At 51.8% G+C, this 19331-nt stretch overlaps 1 protein-coding gene across 1 annotated transcript; it reads right to left on the reverse strand.

Moving 5' to 3' along the window:
* Positions 1-508: 508 nt before the first annotated feature.
* Tas1r2 (taste 1 receptor member 2) lies at positions 509-18074 on the reverse strand. The gene is made up of 6 exons (XM_021161366.2): positions 17884-18074; positions 16130-16430; positions 11581-12357; positions 9956-10165; positions 2971-3094; positions 509-1566 (listed from the first exon to the last, which is right to left on the reverse strand). Exons 1-6 carry the CDS (start codon positions 18072-18074, stop codon positions 638-640), a joined length of 2532 nt encoding a protein of 843 aa, XP_021017025.1. The 3' UTR covers positions 509-637.
* Between the last annotated feature and the right edge of the window lie 1257 nt (positions 18075-19331).

A 19331-nucleotide genomic window follows, 5' to 3' on the forward strand; every position in this document is an offset into this window, starting at 1 on the left:
CTCCAAACATCAACACCTGCAACTATGATGCCCATTTCAGAGATGGGCAAGTGGAGGCTCAAAGACAAGTTGGCCCAAGGTCACCCAGACACAATGAATGCCCAGACGGTGTCTATGACCTTCCTCAGGAAATCTCTGAAATCAGGAAGGGACATTGATTTCACCCAAGGGAAGTTTATTCATAAGCAACAATGGAGGGCCCATGATGCTCATCTGACCATTAGAACACAGGAGTCCCAGAGTGTGCTCCCCAGGAACCGGAATGAAACACAGATTAACAGACATCTGGAGAGCACGGTAGCCACCATGGTTGGCCTCACAGCCACACTAGCCATGAGCAGGAAGGCATGGGCCACAGCCCCGCAGGTGCTCACTATGACCACCAGATGGCAGTGGTGGGCCATCCTTGGAGCCCTATAGGTCACCTTGGTGGTTTCTTCCATAAGTGGGTTGTAGGTCCTAGCCAGTGAAACGGCTCGAGCGGGGTTCGGGGATGGGGGGGGGGGGTAAGGAGAGTGCATTATGGGTAATTTCAAGCGCTATGTGGGTAAAAATAGCTACACTGCAAAGAATGCCGAGGAACAAGGAACACCTGTAGCGTGGCTGGGGGCTCTGCTGCTGAGGCCAGTGGGTGGGGCTAGCTCTTCCTCATCGTGTAGCCCTGGATCATGCTATTGAAATAAGCTGAAGTGTTGCGCTCCGGGTAGAAAAGGATCATGTAACACTTGGGGCCAAAGTACCCCAAGCCGATGGCCAGAAAGTTGAGCACAGTGACCAGGAGATCCATGATGGTGACCAGCACGCCATCGTGGACAGACATGAACGTGCAGAGGGAGATGGAGGAGGTGAAGGAGAAGGTCATGCTGAGGGTGATGAACTTGGCTTCGTTGTAGTTGGTGGGCAGTTCCTTGCCCACGTACGCGAAGCTGAAACCCAGCACGGACAGCAGCAAGTCCATGCTGGTGTTGAAGAGTAGCCCGTTGCGGTAGTTAGGGTGACAGGAGAGGATTATGATATTGGGGTCTTCGGGGTCGGTCCGGCCAATGGGGTTGATGGTGGTGGCCAGCATGTTGCCCGCCACCAGGGCCACCTTGACGGCCGTGATGAAGGCCACGAAGACGTAGGGCCCGTGGTAACGCATCCAGAAACCGTAGGCATTTGGCAGGCGTCTGGCCATCTTGAAAACGCACACAATCTGGAAGGAGCGCACCGTGATGCAGGAGAGGCAGACGGAGAAGCAGACGGTGAAGAAAGCCTGGCGGCAGAAACAGGAGAAGACCGTGGGGGGCCCCACATACACGGGGACCATCCCGAACGCCAGCAGCAGGGGCACCAGCATCAGGAAGCACATGGGGCCGCCCGCCGAGCGCACCATGGGCGTCTGGAAATGTCTCCAGAAGATGAGCAGAATGGCCAGCGTACTGAAGAAGCCCAGGGCGGCCAGGATGGTCACCACGATGGTGGGCACTTCGTGCCACTCCAGGAAGGCCAGCCGCCGCTTGAAGCAAGCGACGTCGTTCTTGTAGGACCACATGGAACCCGGGCAGGACAGACAGTTAAACTCATCTACAAGAGTCCACAGCAACTCCTGTCAGTGGGACCCCACATGTGAGCCCCTGTACTGCCCCCCCCGCCCCCCCACCCCGCCCAGTTCTCTGTGCCTGGGCCCTGAGGCAGAGAGAGGCTAAAGGAACTCCTCCCGCTGTGATTGAGCAAAGCTTCCTTATCACCTCATCTCACAGACAAACCAGACCCAGCTCTCTTATGTCACTTTTTTTCACAGTCACAAAGCAGGTGAGTTATCAGGTAAGTTACTAAATCAGGATTTAAACCCCAGGTCTCCTTGCTCAGAACCCACCAACTTCAAGGCCTCTGCCAAGACATCATTCTCTAGTAACCACATCTTCGGCGGGGGGTGGGGGATTGTTGTATGTGTGTTTACATGGTGTGTGTGCACGAGTGTGTGTGTGTGTGTGTGTGTGTGTGTGTGTGTGTGTATGTGTGTGTGTGTGCGTGTATGCATGTGTGCATGTGCATGTGTGTGTACATGGGTGTACAGCCCAGAGGACAATATCAGTATTGTTCTTCAAATGCCTGCCTGCCTTCCTTCCTTCTTTCCTTTCTTATTGAGACGAGCTCTCTTGTTTGCCTGGAACTTGGCAAGTGAGCTAACCTGGCAGGCCAGTGAGGCCTAGGAAGCCATGTGTCTCAACCTCCCTGACACTGGTCCCAAGTGCATGCCACCCTGCTTGGTTCTATTTCACCTGACTTCTAGGGATCAAACCCATGTCCTCATGTTTGCAAGGTAAACTCTTTACCAACCACATCTCCACAGCTCTTTACCAAACCCACAGAGAGCACTAAGAGTCAGATACTGTGGTAGGTACGGAGATAGAGAGCCCCAGAGACCAGGAAAGGCTAGGCCTTATTTACAGGCCGCTGACAGCTGGGACAGACAGGCCAGCTGAAGCCTTCCACACACTTAGCTGGGGCCCCTACTTGTTGCTGGGCATACAGCAAGTGTTTTTGTCCAGAGGTGAAATCACCAATTAATTTTTAACCAATGAGGCCTTGTGAAAGCTTTTCACTCAACCCTGAACTGTGTTAAGCACTAATGTGAGCCTAAACACTGGAGTCAGTGGTCTAGAAAGAAAGTGGCTTTAAACTAGGAATCCAGTCAATGAGGACTGGAGAGATGGCTCCGTGGGTGACATGCTTGGCATACAGTGTGGGGGCTGATCCTGAAGTACCACACAGAAACCTCTACTGGGGATTTCGCTTCATGGAAGCCACAAGAGGCACCAGGCCTGGTCTCTAGCTTTTGGATACTTGCATCCCCTGGGAAGACCCCAGAGACCCTGGCAAAGTGAAGGGACCTCTGGAAACTCCAGGACAGGGTGGGGACACTGAGCCATGAACAGAGGACCTGGGGTCTGCTAATGAAGGGCAGAGCGGGGGTGGGAGCCATACCTACTGAGCGGTTGAGGTAGGTGCCTGGCGGACAGTCCATGCACTCAAAGCAGCATGGGTGGAGGCCTATGGGTTTTTTCATTTGCCCAGGCTGGCAGCTCTTGGAACACATGGATACGGGGACCTGGAGGGAAGAAGGCGAGAGACTCTGAGCCTTGTTTCCTACCCTCTGGGAGGACCCTGATCTTTCCCACAGCTATCAGGAGAGGGGAACCTGGCCCTGTCTGAACTGCTGTTAGAACTGGATCTCTGCAGGACTCTCTCGGTTTTGCCTGTGGCCTAACCCAATCCATCATCCTCTGGTAAAACACCCAAAGGTGAAGAGGAGACTTCCTGAAGATGCTGACAAGATAGATCACAACCCCCTGAGTTCTGGCAGCCATCTTATCACAAAGAGAACATCATGGCCAAAGAAAAACCTGATTTTGGTGGAAGAGGGTTGAAAGCTAGCGAGAGATCCTGGATCCATCCATACCTGAACCGTCACCATTTATTCTGTTACCGTGTGTACTGGCTATTTTTGTGTCAACTTGACACAGCTGGAGTTATCACAGAGAAAGGAGCTTCAATCGAGGAAATGCCTCCATGAGATCCAACTGTAAGGCATTTTCTCAATTAGTGATCAAGGGGGGAAGGCCCCTTGTGGGTGGGACCATCCCTGGGCTGGTAGTCTTGGGTTCTATAAGAGAGTAGGCTGAGCAAGCCAGGGGAGGCAAGCCAGTAAAGAAAATCCCTCCATGGCTTCTGCATCAGCTCCTGCTTTCTGACCTGTTTGAGTTCCAGTCCTGACTTCTGTTGGTGATGAACAGCAGTATGGAAGTGTAAGCCGAATAAACCCTTTCCTCCCCAACTTGCTTCTTGGTCATGATGTTTGTGCAGGAATAGAAACCCTGACTAAGACAAATTGGTACCAGCAGAGTGGGGTATTCCTGTGACAACCTGATCATGTTTTGGGGAGGACTGTGGAAGGACTTTGGAACTTTGGGCTTGAAGATCCATTCGTTGTTAAGAGCTCTGTCAGATGTTGTGTAGGAGCTTGGAAGATAATGCTGAGAACAGTGCAGAAGATGGAGGCCTGGTTTGTGAAATTTCAGAGGGAAAATTAAAGACTCTCTTCAGGGCCATTGCTGTTTTATTGTAAAGATTTTGTAGTTCTGGTTAGCTGGGGCTGAAGAATCAGCTATGATTAACAAGATAACAGAACTAATAAAGCAAAAACTTTGCATTACTGGGACTATTGATGCTGGTTAGCTGGAGCTAAGAAATTAGCGGTGATTAAGAAGAGACCAGCATTGTTGAGGTGACATCTTCTGGGAAGTGTTTTCTGAAAGCACAAAAAGGCTGTGTTCCAGAGATAGGCAAGGTTGTACTCCTTCTGCAGTGGGACTTGGTAATGTGTAAGGGTCACCCAGGTGGTACTGGTTTTGAAGGCATTAAGGGGTCACACAGCAGCTCAGGCTCGGCACTGTGAGAGGCCATGGAAGGCCATTGGTGAAGGTGCAGCCCCAGTTGTAATTGAAGGCCCAGGACTGAAGGGGTCACGCAGTGTTTTGGAGATGCCAGTACCACGAGATGACCACCAAGAGCAGCAGCAGCAGTGGAGTACAGGCATCTGGAGCCCAGAGGACGACATGTGTGCTACAGAGGGCATAGCTGGAGAAGTGACCCAAGCCCTTGGAGGAGCCCAGAAGATCGTGAGTTGGATCCCAGATGTTGGACGGTTGGAGATTGATTTTTGCTTTGATTGTGACTGTGCCCTGATATTTTCCCTCTTGAAGGAAGAAACTGTTTTAGTGGAGCCCACAGTTAAGAGACTTTTAATTGTAAAAAGACTTTGGATTTTAAAAGAGATGGATATTTTAAAGAGATTGAAATTTTAAGAATATGTAAAGACTGTGGGACTTTTAAAGTTATTTAGATCTTGGGGATGAATAAGAATGTAAGGGTTGAGGCTTACTAGTGATGTGTTTGTGTGTCAAGTTGACAAGGGGTCAATTGTACTGGCTATTTTTGTGTCAACTTGACACAGCTGGAGTTATCACAGAGAAAGGAGCTTCAATCGAGGAAATGCCTCCATGAGATCCAACTGTAAGGCATTTTCTCAATTAGTGATCAAGGGGGAAAGGCCCCTTGTGGGTGGGACCATCCCTGGGCTGGTAGTCTTGGGTTCTATAAGAGAGTAGGCTGAGCAAGCCAGGGGAGGCAAGCCAGTAAAGAAAATCCCTCCATGGCTTCTGCATCAGCTCCTGCTTTCTGACCTGTTTGAGTTCCAGTCCTGACTTCCGTTGGTGATGAACAGCAGTATGGAAGTGTAAGCCGAATAAACCCTTTCCTCCCCAACTTGCTTCTTGGTCATGATGTTTGTGCAGGAATAGAAACCCTGACTAAGACACCATGTTTCCCTGTCACTACAGCCAAGACTCCCGGTTGGCACGTCCTTCTGAAGACCAGGGGTCTCAGGTGAGCCTGAACCCAAGGGAAGTGCCTGCGCCACTGTCTCTACTGCAGGGGAGCCCAGCACACAAAGGTTGCCAAGCGTGGGATGAAAGGAGGTGTGATACACAGAGGAGACATTGGGACTGAGCATCAGGAGGGTGCAGTGTCTGAGCCCGGTGAGGGAGTCAAGTGTGGGTAAGACTATGGTAGAGGCAGGAGACAGGGAAGGCCGTAGACAGTCACAGGTGTGGGTGAGCAGCCACTAGAACCTATGGACATCATTTCTATGACCAAGGAGAATGACCTCTTATAGGCACACACAAGGAGGGCCTAAGGTTCAGACCTGGGAGTCACAAAAGGATCCCTCAACACCAGAGCCCATCTCTTTTTGCCTCTCTCAAGTCTGAGGTCTCTGCTTTCTTGTTTTCCTCTACACACACACACACACATACACACACACACTCACACAGGGCTTCCTTGTATCTGGCCATCAGATGACATATCTAGATAACTTGTCACCTCCCTAGCACTCCATGGAGAAGTTTGAGTGACTCACACCAGTCACAAGTAAGCATCCATGGGCTAAGATACCTCAGCTCGTAAAGGTGTCTGCAGCCAAGCCTGATAGCCTGAGTTCAATCCCCGGAGTAAAGGTGGCAAGAAGTACACAAAGTTGTTCTTTAACCTCCATGCGTGCCCCTCGGCATGCATGCTCACACATGTGTGGGCTCGTGCACACACATCATCATCATCATCAATTTAAAGGAATTAAACATCTAATCCACTCCTGGGCTTCCTGTGCCTTACGGAGACTTCTCTGCCAAGAATATGAGCATGCACTGTAGAGGTGCACGGCCCTCAGCATAGACACAGATCTGTCCATGGCCCACCACACATTGCCAGGTCTCTTCCACCTCTGAACTCAAGACCTCTTACCAGCTCCTGAGTAGCAGATCAGGCCTGCCTTGCACCTCTGAGACCTCCTAGTGGCTTTCATTTGCTCATACATGGATGGTGGCTCTGGAGAGATAGCTCCATTGGTAGTGTGCTTCCCACAAAAGCTTGAGGCCCCAAATTCCATCTCCAGAACCCAGGTCAAGAGTCAGGTGTGGTTGGTCACGCGTGTCAATGCCGGTGCTGGGTTGCTGGAGACCAGAGGATTCATGAGGCCTGCTGCCCAGTCAGCCTCACTTATTTGGCAAATCCTAGGTCCCAGTCCAAGACTTTGTCTTAAAAAAAAACAGCCAGGCAGCTGCAGAGGTTAATCGCTGGCCTCCACATGTACATACACACACATTCACCTGCACACCCGTAAGCACACCTGCACACACAGAGAAACTTGGAGCACAAACAGATGCCAGATGCTGGGGTATGGCAGCGAAGTCAGCAATGCAGAGCCCTGCCGGAGTGAAATCAGTATCTTTGTGAATGTGATAGACAGCTATAAACACCGTGAAGGATGGTAGTGCTACAGAGGGGAGCTTCACTGGGGATGGCTGGCTTTCAGCTTGGCCAGGGAGAGCCTGGAGTCCCCACAGTGAGAAGACAGAAGAGCAAACTGTCTTAGAGAACTGGGCCGTGGGGCTCAGCACAGCCCCCAAAGCTGCAGTCGGGTGCATATGCATACATAGAACATTCCAGTATAAAAGTACCTGCATAAACACATACACCCCTAACAAAAGAGACCTAAAATACATAAAGCAAGAAAGAATGGACGGAAAACAGAGAATGTGTAGTATTCAATAATAATGGTTGGAAATGTCAACACCATGTTTTCAATGACTACATAGAAATAAACAGAGGACCCACAGAGAAGTGGAAAACTTGACCAATACCATAAAACAACATGCTCTAACGGGACACTCTAACAGGATGCTCTGATCTGTAGCAGCAGAGCACAGCATCTTACTGACCAAGTACAGATGAGCATCCACGGGACAGATCCGCACTAGGCTGTGATGCAAGCTTTGACCAAATTAAAAGGATCAAAAGCATGGTGGTCATGTTCTCCCAACACAGAAAAACCAACTTAGGTAAATAACAGAAGAAGTGGCTGGAAAGACTGCTCAAGGGTTAAGAGCCCTGGCTGCTCTTGCAGAAGGTCCATCCTGGGCTACATAAGAAACCCGAAGAAGAGAATGGAGATGTAACTCAGTTGGCCTAGCACGCAAGAAGCCCTGGGGTTGAGCCCATCACTCCATAACCCAAGGGCTTAGGAAGTGGAGGCAGGAGGATCAGATATTCAGATGTATGCTCAGTTACATAGTGTATTTGAGACCAGCTTGCGTTAGAGACTCTCAACAGGAAGCGAGAAGGAAGGAGGGAAGGCAAAGAGGAAGGGAAGGAGGGAGAGGAAATGAAGAAGGAAGGAGGGGAGAGGTAAAGAAGGGGGAAGAGAAGAATTCAGCCAGCTGGTGGAGAGCTTGTTTAGCATGTATAAGACCCTGGGCTTGATTCCCATCACCATAGAGCACACAAGCAAAGAAATAATGAAGAACCTAAAGTCACTGGTGTTCACTAGACTGTAAGGATGGAGATCTTAGGGTCATAGTGGTGGGATTCTGGTCCCCACTGGGGAGACATATCCACGGCAAACCAGCTGGTTCCGCTGAGGTTTTCCTACCCGTGAATGCAAGGGTCACAGTAAGGGGCTTCGGGTCTCACAAGAACCTGGATGGGGCATGCAGGGTAGACTGCTGGGCACCTCAGAGCAGCCCTACTACGCCTCTGTCTTGGGGACATTTACCATCAGACAGCTGGGGCTGGGGACCTTAGGATGGAGGTTACAATCATTCCAGGGGGGTCACCCAGAGCAGCCACATACATGTTAGCAAAGGAGGGTGACTCCAGAGTGGTGGTCACTGCCTGTCACTGCCCACCAAATGCCCCCTTGGCACAGACAGGGCTGCCTAATATCCTAAAGGCTCTGTGGCCCTCCAGACTCATGCAGGACAATCTCTCTCATGCAGCCATCACTGACTGGCCTCGCCTCAACTAGCAGGCCGCGCCTTACACTCTGCCATGGGGCTGTGGTGTAAGATGTCAGCCAGGAGCTTTGAGACACCCAGTCACACGGAACCTGGAAACCCAAGGGCTTAGCACTCCAGAGCCACCTGTGGCCACTGGGGGATGGGATCCGGACAACCCACACTGCCTGTTTCTCTCCCCTGGAACACAGCTCTGTAGCAGATCCTTGGAAGGTAACACGAAGGTGGTGCAACTGTGGGTCGCAGCAGTGTCTGACTTGAGGACATTCCCTTGTACTGGCTTTTCTGCTCTCCTACTGCAAGCTTTCCCAGCTCCCAGTCTTGGTACTTAAAGGCATGTCTGTAATAATCTATCCCACGTGACCCTTGCCTCAGGCTGTGCATTTCAATGGGAACGTAGACTGAGTAAGACCTTGTAGGTCTTAATGCCTATGTCCTAAGTATGCAACCTGACTCCATTGTGTGTATATATATATATATATATATATATATATATATATATATTCTTAAATATATACATATATATTTAAAGAAAAGAAGGGTCCCTCATCCGAGAGAACTTGTGTTCTTACACAGAGGGGACGCATGGATACTGACAAGACCACAGAGAGATATCAGGTGACAGAGGCAAAGATCAGAGTAGAGCTTCCACAAGCCAAGGAGAGCCAGGGGGTGCCATACAGCAGGAGAGAAGCCAAGCAGATCCCTGGCCTCTGCAGGGACCAGCCTCACCTCTCCCTCGGCTTCTGCCTACAGCAGCTGGGACAAAGAACGTCTGCGATTCGAGCTCCAGGAAACAGAAAGACGTCAACCTGATTCACTCCACAGACTCAACAATGGTGATTGGCTGGAAGGTTGTGTAGAGAAAGCCTCTACCATAGACAAGCTGTGCGGCGTTAAGGAGATTACACAACCTCTCTGTGCCCTCAGTGTTCTAGCCTATACAATGGGGAGAGCAGTGGCCTTGGTCCCTGTGATGGGTAATCCTATCAACTTGGTGAGATTTAGGATCTGTGAAGATGCATCTCTGGGTATGTCTGAGAGGATGTCTCTGGAAAATTTTAGCAGAGGAAAGATCCACCTCGGATGTGGGTGGCCTCATCCCATGGGCTGTGGTTCTGGCCTGAATAAAATGGGACAGTGAGCACCAGCACCCATCTCTCTATGTTTCCTGTCTGTGGATGCGATGGGGTCCGCCACCTTAGGCTCCTATGACCGTACCCTCCCAACAAGACAGACTGCATCTTCAAACCCTGAGCGGAAATACACCCTGCACCCATTAAGCGCTTCTTATCAGTTGTCTGGTGTTGAAATCAAGCCTAACCCATCACGCCAGGCTGATGTGGGAGCCACATGCACTTGAGCGCAGGGCTGTGAGCCAAAGCCCCAGATTCCCAGTCTCCTGGAGCTGGAGAACCTTCAAATCCACAGCTCTCAGTTGACAAAGAAGGACATGACCCTAGCTAGACCCTACACCCCAAACGGAGACCCTGCCGGCCACTGCTGATGCATCCCCGGAGCCCCTTCCTGACAAGCCCCGAGGCGCTACCCTCCAAGCTGACCGTGTTGTTGGGGGTGTACCAGGACACATTGTTAATGTAGGTCAGCCTCATCTCGGTGGGGGAGTAGGAGGCGATGCTTTGGAAGGGATTCTGGCTCAGGCCCCACTGCCACTGGATGATGTCCAGGAGCATCGGCATGTCCCCTTGTTCGTCGAAGAAGAGCTGGTTGCCCAGGAGTGTGAAGTTGACATTCCAGATCTCCCTGAGTAGCTGCAGGGGGTCAGAAAGAAGGATAGCAGAGCTGGTATCCGACGGGACCAGACATTTGAGAGTCTACCCCACTCCCCACCCCCAAAACCAGCCTCAACACCTGTCTAGTGGGAACACTGGGGACATGGAACTGTTGGGGACTCAGCCCTGCCACTTTAGCCCTGTGTGGCTTTAGCCCTGTTGCTCAGCCTCTCTGGACTTCTAGTTTCTTGACAGAAGAAACTTCCAGTTTCTCTTCTGCAAAATGGAAGCAATAGGATTCTTCTAGGCTCTGGAGCCACACTACACACTTAGAACGGGAGCCAGAGAGACGGCTCAGCGGTTAAGAGCGCTGGCTGCTCTTCCAAGGACTTAGGTTCAATTCCCAGCACCCACACAGCACCTCACAACCACCAGTTCCAGGGGATCCAATGCCCTCTTCAGACCTCCACGGGCACTGCCCGCATGTGATGCACAGAGATAACACACGGGCAAAAACTCATATAAATAAAACATTAAGAAAAAAGAGGGAAAAAACTTAGAACAGTAGCTGAAAATAATGCTTTCTTCTCCTTTCTCCTAGAAGTCATCTGGGGCATCCCTCAGGAGCTCTCTCAACTGTAAACAGCAGCTGGCACTGCCCCCCACCCATCATTCCTGCTCCCCTAAACCACAGATAGGTTTAGGGAAGCTCCCGACACCGGTGCCAGTTAGAACAAGCTCCTAACAGAGCAGCCTGTGGCTGAACCGCAGTCCTAGCTCAGTCCTTAGTTGGCTTTGTGACTTTGTGCTCCCTGTGTGTCAGCCTCCCTAAGTGTGCAAGATCAACCGTGAGGACGCATCCTCGTGAGCATGTGGATAGCGCCAGAGCACAGCCCTGAGGAATGACACAGGCTGCTCCTGACTTCTTAGCACTCAGGAGCTGGCGCACAGCAGGCAGCCAAAGGCCTTTCAAAGAACTGCACCTTTCAGAACGTAGGTACTTAGAACGAGGGACTAGGGTGGTGATACGTGACCGAAATAGAACAGAGTTGGGCTGCTCTGTGTGTGTGTGTAGCATATGTATGGGGGTGGGGGGCAGGCAGGGGGGGGGAGTATGCATGCCTGAGCACCCGCACAGAGCCCAGAGGAGGACATCAAGTGTCCTTCTCTCACTTCCCATCTTATCCCCCGAAGACAGAGTCTCTCACTGAGCCTGGAGCTCCATTGGTGGTCATCAATGCCAACAAACCTCCCATCTCTACCTGCCCCAGCGCTGGGTTTATAGCGCCCACAGCCAAGTCCAGCTTCTTACATGGCTGCTGGGGATTCGAACTCAGACCCTGTGCTTGCTGAGCATCTGGAGATAGGGGATGCCCTGTGGCTTCCTGTATCCCTTTGCCCAGCCCCTGAGCATGGTGATGGTGGAGCCAGTCCCTGTGAGTCTAGGCCCTCACCTGCCATGGATAGACGATTTGCTTGGTGCAGCGGACCTGGTTGCAGCGGAGGAGTCTGTGGAGGGTGTGGGCCACCGCGTAGACGGCCGAGTACACACTGTAGACCACACGCTCCCCCGAAAGCATGAGAAGGTTGTTGAAGGACTCGGTGATGTTCAGGCAGGCGTCGCAGTCCTGGTTACAGGTAGTCCGCAGGCTGGTCTCATTAGGCATGGGATACCCTGGCTTGTCATGGCGCACTCGGAACTGGCTGAAGCCAGGGATGGACACCCTCTGGATGGTGACGCCCAGGAAAGTGCCCGTGTGGCGCAGCTCTGTGAAGTTGTGTAGAACCGGGTCGATGGCCCAGGACTCAGAGGCCATCCACACAAAGCCCGTGAAGTTCCAGCGCAGCACCTCACGGAAGAAGTTGTGCAGGCTCAGTTCCGGCGAGAATATCACCACCACGCGAGCCGAGGTCCGCCGCAGCTTGTCCAGGATGTTGTCCAGTTGGTCCTGCTCCTCAGGCCTCACGGCCTGGTTGGGTTCTGGTACGGGCAGAACCTCCTGGAAGGCAATGCAGATGTCGCCAGTGTTGGTCAGACGCTGGCTCAGCAGGTGGCTCTTCTCCCGGCCGTAATCGTCATCGCTCACCAGCACCACGATCCAGTTCCACTGGAAGTGAACCATCAGTTGCACCATGGCTTCGATGTGGTGGGTGGCGCTGGGCACAGTGCGCAGCATGGCAGGGAAGCGCCGCTTGTCCCGCAGCTTGTCGGTGATGGCGCTATATGTGATCTGCCCAGGGGGAAGGAGGGGTGTTAGGAGAGGGATTCCGTCTGACATCATTACCCTGGGACACCTTCACACCCAGGGCTGTGACTATACACCATCATCATCATGGCCACCCTAGTACATGTGAGGCCCTACTATGTGCCACACCCTGGCTGGGTGACCCACACCAGTCCCTTATTCACCTAGTGCCCCTACACCTGTTACAAGTTACACCCTGGCTAGGTGGTAACATCTGTCTCTTCGTGTTGCTTAGCAACCCTGTCTCTTCCCGTTGCTTAGGAACCCTGACTGAGCTCCTCCTGCACATCCTGAGCATGGCTCTCACCATCCCTCCAGCCTCCCAGCCTCATCGTCAGCCACAGGTCCTCCTTGACCCCACCCTAGGTTTGTGTGGGGTCATTGGTAGTTCCATCTTTGGTCGTGGCTCCCAGCTGTGACCTCATAGCCTCAGTGTACCCCAAAATGAGGCTCCCAGCCTCGATTCCCTCACACCACACCATCTTCCTTACAAGTCTCATGCAGCCTCTTACACAAACATCATGTCTTGGCCCAAAATCCCAGTGCCCAACCCTAGGTCTACCCTCCCTCCTGAACCTCTCAGGCTTGGATTCGGGAATGTCCACCTCCCATCTCAAACGTGACTTTTCCAACCCTAGTCTCCGGTTCTTCTCTAAGTCCACTCACCAGCTCCCACCTGATAGGTGTTGAAGGCATAAAGGTCCTTCTGACCAAAGATCAATAGGGAAACCAGGAATATTAATCATGCCAGGGTCTCTCCTCAATGGGGGGAGATAAAATACCTGCCTTCCTTCCAGAAAGCTAAGAGTGAATATTGTTAATGACCCGGTAATCTTTTTGGTATCTGTAGGGACAAACCTCACCCACCTTTTGCTACAGAGGCAGACTTTACCCAAATCCCCCCAGAATGTTTATCCCAAACTCTCCCTTCCTAACTTCCGATTCACAGAACCCTTCTGTGCTGGTTTGAATAGGTATGGCCCTCATAGACTCGTGTATTAGAATGCTTGGCCCATAGGCAATAGCACTATTAGGAGGAAGTGTGTCACTGTGGGGGCGGGCTTTGAAGTCTCTTATGCTTAAGCTATGCCCAGTGTGGCACACAGTCTCCTGCTGCCGCCTGCAGATCAAGATGTAGAGCTCTCAGCTCCTTCACCAGCACCAGGTCTGCCTGGATGCTGCCATGCTTCCCGGCCATGATAATGGTAAGGAACTAAACCTCTGAAACTGTAAGCCAGCCCCAATTAAATGTTTCCCTTTGTAAGAGTTGCTGTGGTTCACAGCAATAGAAATCCTAAGATACTGTCCCTAGAGTGGGGAGATGTCACATGTAGTGCTGACCTCTATGCTAGCCCAGTCAGAGACCAAACCAGATTCTAGGCCCCTTAGCTATAGAACCCACCCTCACCCTCATAGGTACTCTGTAAAGGAATTTCTATAAAGTCACACCTTAAGCTTTATTGTGGACCTGGAATGGGACTGACCATTGCCTGGAAACTTTCCCAAATGGCACCATGCTTTAAATACACTGATGATGAACCACCTGGTGCTAGACTCCCTAAGTCTGATGCAGGCTGACTAAGTCAATCCGCACAAAGCTTCCATTCTCACTCTTCGAGGATCACTGCCTACAGGGTCCCCCTCATGGCGGGAGTCCATCCCTTCCCGTTTTCAGGCCCCAAATGATGGTGGCATCCCTGACCTTGTCTCACACACCACACACCCATCCTTCTTTCAGATGACCTTGAGGGTACCCATCCAGACCCATCAGCGACCTCCACACTCCATCCTAGCCACCACTCTCCAGACCCTGGCTCTGCTCACTGTCAGGAGTCTCTGCTGACTCTTCTTCCTGGAATGCTCTCCTCTCGGATGCTCGCCCACACACCGCCCCTGTGGTCCGCACACCCATCTGATCACCACACTAAAACATCCAATCTCTTAACCCTGCCTCAGTCTCCACCCACCTATGGCTATTTTTATTATTGTTTTGTTTTTGGAGACAAGGTTTCTCTGTGTAGCCTTGGCTGTCTTGAAACTCGCTCTATAGACCAGGCTGGCCTTGAACTCACAGAATTCCACCCACCTCTGCCTCTGGAGTACTGGGATTGAAAGCATGTGTTACCACGCCTGGCCTCCCCTGGCAACTTTACCTACATTTCTAAATTCTGGGTCACTCGTTCATCCATATGTATTGTCCATGTTTTCTCATATAAGACAGGCTGCATGCAGGCAAGGATTTGTGCTTGGTTCCCAGCTATTTCCCTAGCACCTACAGCCATCCCTGGCACACAGTAGGTATTCAGGAAATATCTGTTACATAGATAAATGGATGCACTCAATCCTGGACCAGACATTGCACATCAAAATGTTAGCACTACTAAGTGTCTGGCCCCCACTCTGGGTACTTCACGAGGTAAACGCTGCAGCAGCAATTCTAAGAGTTGTGCTGGCCTACTGTGTGGCAATCTGATTTATAGTTAATATTCTACACCTGTGCTGGCCTACTGTGTGGCAATCTGATTTATAGTTAATATTCTACACCTGTGCTGGACTGGGCACTTCACCCACGTGGCTGGTGACAGGTTGATGGCTGCCAGAGCCTCACGGGATGGCTGAGGAGGGACAGGCACTTGAGGCCAAGCCTGAGGGTGGGTTTAATCTTTCAAGATCCCCTTGGTGGAAGGAGAGGACCGACTCCCACAGACCATTCTCTGACCCCCATACATGTGCCATGTCACATGCTTGTCCTCTCCCCCAATAAGTGGAAATGTAATAAAAAAAAAAAATGTTAAAGGTGAGCAGGGCAGTAGTAGCGCTCGCCTTTATTCCCAGCACTTGGGAGATGGAGGCAGAAGGATCTCTGTGAGTTCAAAATGTCAGCCTGGTCTGCAGAGTGAGTTCCAGGACAGCCAGGGCTACATAGAGAAACCCTGTCTCTTGCCCCATTCCCCTGCCCCCCAAAATGAAAAGATAATAGCAGACAAGCAGCACTGTTGGGATATGTGTATATGTGTGTGTGTATGCACACATGTGTGTATGTTGTGAACATGTGTGTATAGATTCACATGTCTGTATACACATGGAGGGCAGAAGTCACCATTAGGCATCATCTTCAGTCACTCTCTACCATATTTCTGGAGATAAGTTCTCTCACTGAACCTGGAAGTCACCCGTTTGGCAAGACTAGCTGACCAGTTTGGCAAGACTTCTCTGACTAGCTCAGAGAATCCCCCTGTCTCCACACCCCCTCCCCCACTGCTGGTCCAGGTGTTTTATGTGGGTGCTGGAGATCCAAACTCAGGCCTGTACACTTTACCATCTGAGTCATTTCCCCAGGCCCTAGTGAGGCCTCACTCCTTGAAGGCCTACTATGAGTCAGGCCCTGTGCTGGGCAACTGAGCAAGCTGATACTGCCTGCTCCTTAGTCCTCATTCTGGAGAAAGATGCATTTTGTAGTAATGACGGCATTGCAGACCACCTACTGTGTGCTGAAAACTCTTTTCGGGTTGACTACTTCAACCCACAGTCAGTCCTGGGATGGAGTTTCATCAGCCCACTTTACAGATGGGGAAACAGAGGCTCAGAAGGGTGAAGAGAGTTGTCACAGGCTTCCCAGTAAGTCGGCCAGCCCTAAGCCTGAACTGTTGTTTGCCCCAGCTCATGTTCCTTGCCATGCCTGGCAGGGAAGAAGAGCTTCCCGCCCTCGGGACAGCTGCCCCTCTGACCCTCCCCGGTTGCATCTCCCAGGCATCACCTGTGGCACGAGGAAGTAGGAGAGAATGTTGGACACGGTGATGGCGGACTCAGAGTTGTCTGGGCCAATGACGGCCACCACTTGGGGCCTGTACTGGCTGTAGTCTTTGAGGATGGGCAGGAAGTCATCTATCTGTGACAGGAAGTAGAGCCCGGGCTGGATATTGTTTGAGAGGTAGCAGACATCCACCATTTCGTAGCCGAGCAGCACGCCGGGCAGCAGAGAGCTACAGTTGTTGATTTCCTCCACGGCGAAGCGCATGGCCTGCATGAGGTTGTAGCCCAACACCTTCATGTTGTACCTGCAGGGACACACACGGCGAGGGGCGTGTCCACAGGGGCGGGGTGAGGGCGGGGCGAGGGCGGAGCATAGGACGGACCGCTGCTCTGTTCTCCACATGAGAAAATCTGACAAGGAACACCCTAGAAGGTTCTGGCACTTACTGCATTCTGGTCACCTCCGTCCCTACGACCGCACTGTGATCCCCATGACCCCTACCATTGTCCACAGTGACCTCCTCCATCACTGCCATCCCCACTGTCACCGTCATCTCCCACTATCCCAGTGCCATCACCACCACCATCACCACCACCACCACCATATTATCACCAACATCAACACCACCATTACTGCCCAGACTGCTATCATCACTAATACCATCACCAACAAACTACTATACCATCTATGCAGCTACCACTACCACCACCACCAAAACACCACCATTATAACTATTAACACGGTCACCATCAACACCGCCATCAACATCAACACCACCATCGTTAAAATCATTAGCACAACTAACGCCATAACCATCACCACGACTACCACCATCACTCCCAACCATCCTCATCACCACCATCACAGTAACCGCTACCACCACTACCACCATCAGCATCATGCCTACACCCATGTTAACTACCACCGTTACCGCTGCAGTCAGCCTTGCTAGTGACATCATGACAGACATCATCATCATCATCATCATCATCATCATCATCATCACAGGCGTCAGAGCACTTAGCACCAGCCTCCCCAGCCTCAGGTCTCCACAGCATCCTCCTCATTGTATAAGTGGTGAATTCCCAGTCAACCCTTAGCCCTCTCTGTCTCTGTTTCTGTCTGTCTCTGTGTCTCTGTCTCTGTCTGTCTGTCTCTCTCTCTCTCCCTCCCTCCTTCCCTCCTTCTCCCTCTTCCCTATCACCCAGAATGTCCCTCCTCCCGAGCAAGACCAGGGTGACTCAGTCTCTAAGTGGAGCTGTCACCCCAAATGGCACACAGAAGGGAAAGGAGGACTCCCCAAGCCCGGAAGCACTCCCTGTCTCCCCAGCCACATCCTTGGGACCTGCAAAGCTGCCCTCCAGTGTCCAGTGTCAGAGCTTGCTACCCAAATACCACCTTCTGCCTGGCAAGGCAGAGCCTGATGTCTAGACAAGGCTTTGACATGGTCTTATTGGGAGTGGGGCTCCCCCATTTGCCCGAGTGGCTGAGGATGGCTTTGATGGTGACTCTGTAAGTTTAAACATCCTGTCTTTCCAGGGATGTAACTTAGGGACAAACCAGGTCTCTGGGTTGCAAACAACCACTTAAAATTTCAACAGATTGTGCAAGGGGAGGGGCACTGAGGGCTAGCAGGCTGGATCTAGAACTGGAGGTTTAGCAATGACCGAAGAGATGCATTCTGGGCACTTTCCAGGGTCCTGACTCTCCTCCACCCCACCCCTCCACCACCACTTGCAACTTGACTGCAAACTCACTCATTGCACTTGGGCACCTGCAGGTAGCTGAGATGGGAGACGCTCTTCACGTTGGCATGGAGGGTAAAGAGGCCACCCAGGAGGTAGTCCCCAGCCAGGTGGAAGTCGGAGTTCCCAACCAGCATGACTGGCTTAGGCAGAGCATGCAGCAGGAGAAACAGCAAATGGAGTGTCCTCGCCTGGGGTCCCATGCCAGCCAAGTAACAGCCTTAGACGATGCCCGGCCTCATTGTGGAGCCGGTCACCCCACACTGAAGCATTTGCACAGACATTTACATAGTGACGATCCTGCCCGGGGATGAGCGGACATCCTTAAGGGCTCCAGGCAAGGAACAGAGACTGGAGCAGGATATATTTGTGGGGCCCAGTGGGGCCTCCATGGCTTGGGAGAACACGGAATTTTTACAACGTGGCTGCACCCAGCCTTCTGCCTGAGCTCATACCTGTGTGGCCATTGGCTGTGAAGGTGGCAGTCAGCCATGGTGGTCACACAAAGGCAGGCAGAGGAGACAGCCATGGTCACAGTGAGCCCAGCCTCATCCATTCATTTGGTGTCTCCCTTGGCATACACCTGGTATGCAGCCCAGAGCTGCCCCCACCCACCCAATGGGTAGAGGAGACTGGGGTATCCCAAGCTCCTTTCCCAACCATCTTCCTCGATGTGCCCTTGTGACCCCTATACCCTCTTGTATGTCTTCAGTCTGGTCTCCTCCCCTCCTCCTGCACACACTGGGCTCTGAGCTGCCTTAAGATGCAGAGGGGTGGACTCCCTCATGGCAGAGCCTGTAAGCAAGCCTACCGTTGTGCAGACACTGGGCAGAGTATTGGAGAGGTCTGTTCTGGTTCCCCACAAGCTCCGTCTCTACCCCTGCCTCACCAGATGTTAAGACATCTCAAGACTGGTTGGATATGGTGATGCAGAGTTGGCGTCCCAGCACTCAGGAGGTGGAGCCTTGGCTATACAGGGTGCTGGTTAGTTTCTGTCAACTTGACCTAGTCATCTGGAAAGAGGGGCCTCAGCTGTGGGATTGCCTCCATCACACTGGCCTATGGGGAGATCTCTAGGGCATTTTTCTTGATTGGTTTGAGAGGGCTTGGCTCACTTTAGGAGGTGCTGCCCTTGGGCAGCTGCCCTAACTCCTCTCCAAGATGCACCATAACCTACAAGCTGCAAAGAATCATCGCTCTTGGGGCAGGAGGGATGGCTCAGTGACTGCTCTTCCAGAGGTCCTGAGTTCAATTCCTAGCAACCACATGGTGGCTCACAACCCTCCGTAACGGGATCCGATGCCCTCTTCTGGTGTGTCTGAAGACAGTGACAGTGTATTCATAAATAAAGTTAAATAAATTTTTATTAAAAAAAAAATCACTGCTTTCGGTCAGTGTTTTATCACAGCAACCAAAAGGAAGCTGAGGAAAGGGCCAGACTGGGCTATCTGAGACACTGT

The sequence above is a fragment of the Mus caroli genome, unplaced genomic scaffold, assembly GCF_978045245.1.
Source record: "Mus caroli unplaced genomic scaffold, Mus_caroli_1 scaffold_6, whole genome shotgun sequence".
Lineage (NCBI taxonomy): Eukaryota > Metazoa > Chordata > Mammalia > Rodentia > Muridae > Mus > Mus caroli.

Excerpts from the sequence above, each read along its gene's own strand:
- Tas1r2 (XM_021161366.2), bottom strand. The coding sequence starts at position 18,074 with ATGGGACCCCAGGCGAGGACACTCCATTTGCTGTTTCTCCTGCTGCAT. Across the intron at positions 10,166-11,580 it reads AAATCGTCTATCCATGGCAG|CTACTCAGGGAGATCTGGAA; the intron begins GTGAGGGCCTAG and ends GACCCCCTGCAG. Across the intron at positions 3,095-9,955 it reads GGTACACCCCCAACAACACG|GTCCCCGTATCCATGTGTTC; the intron begins GTCAGCTTGGAG and ends TCTTCCCTCCAG.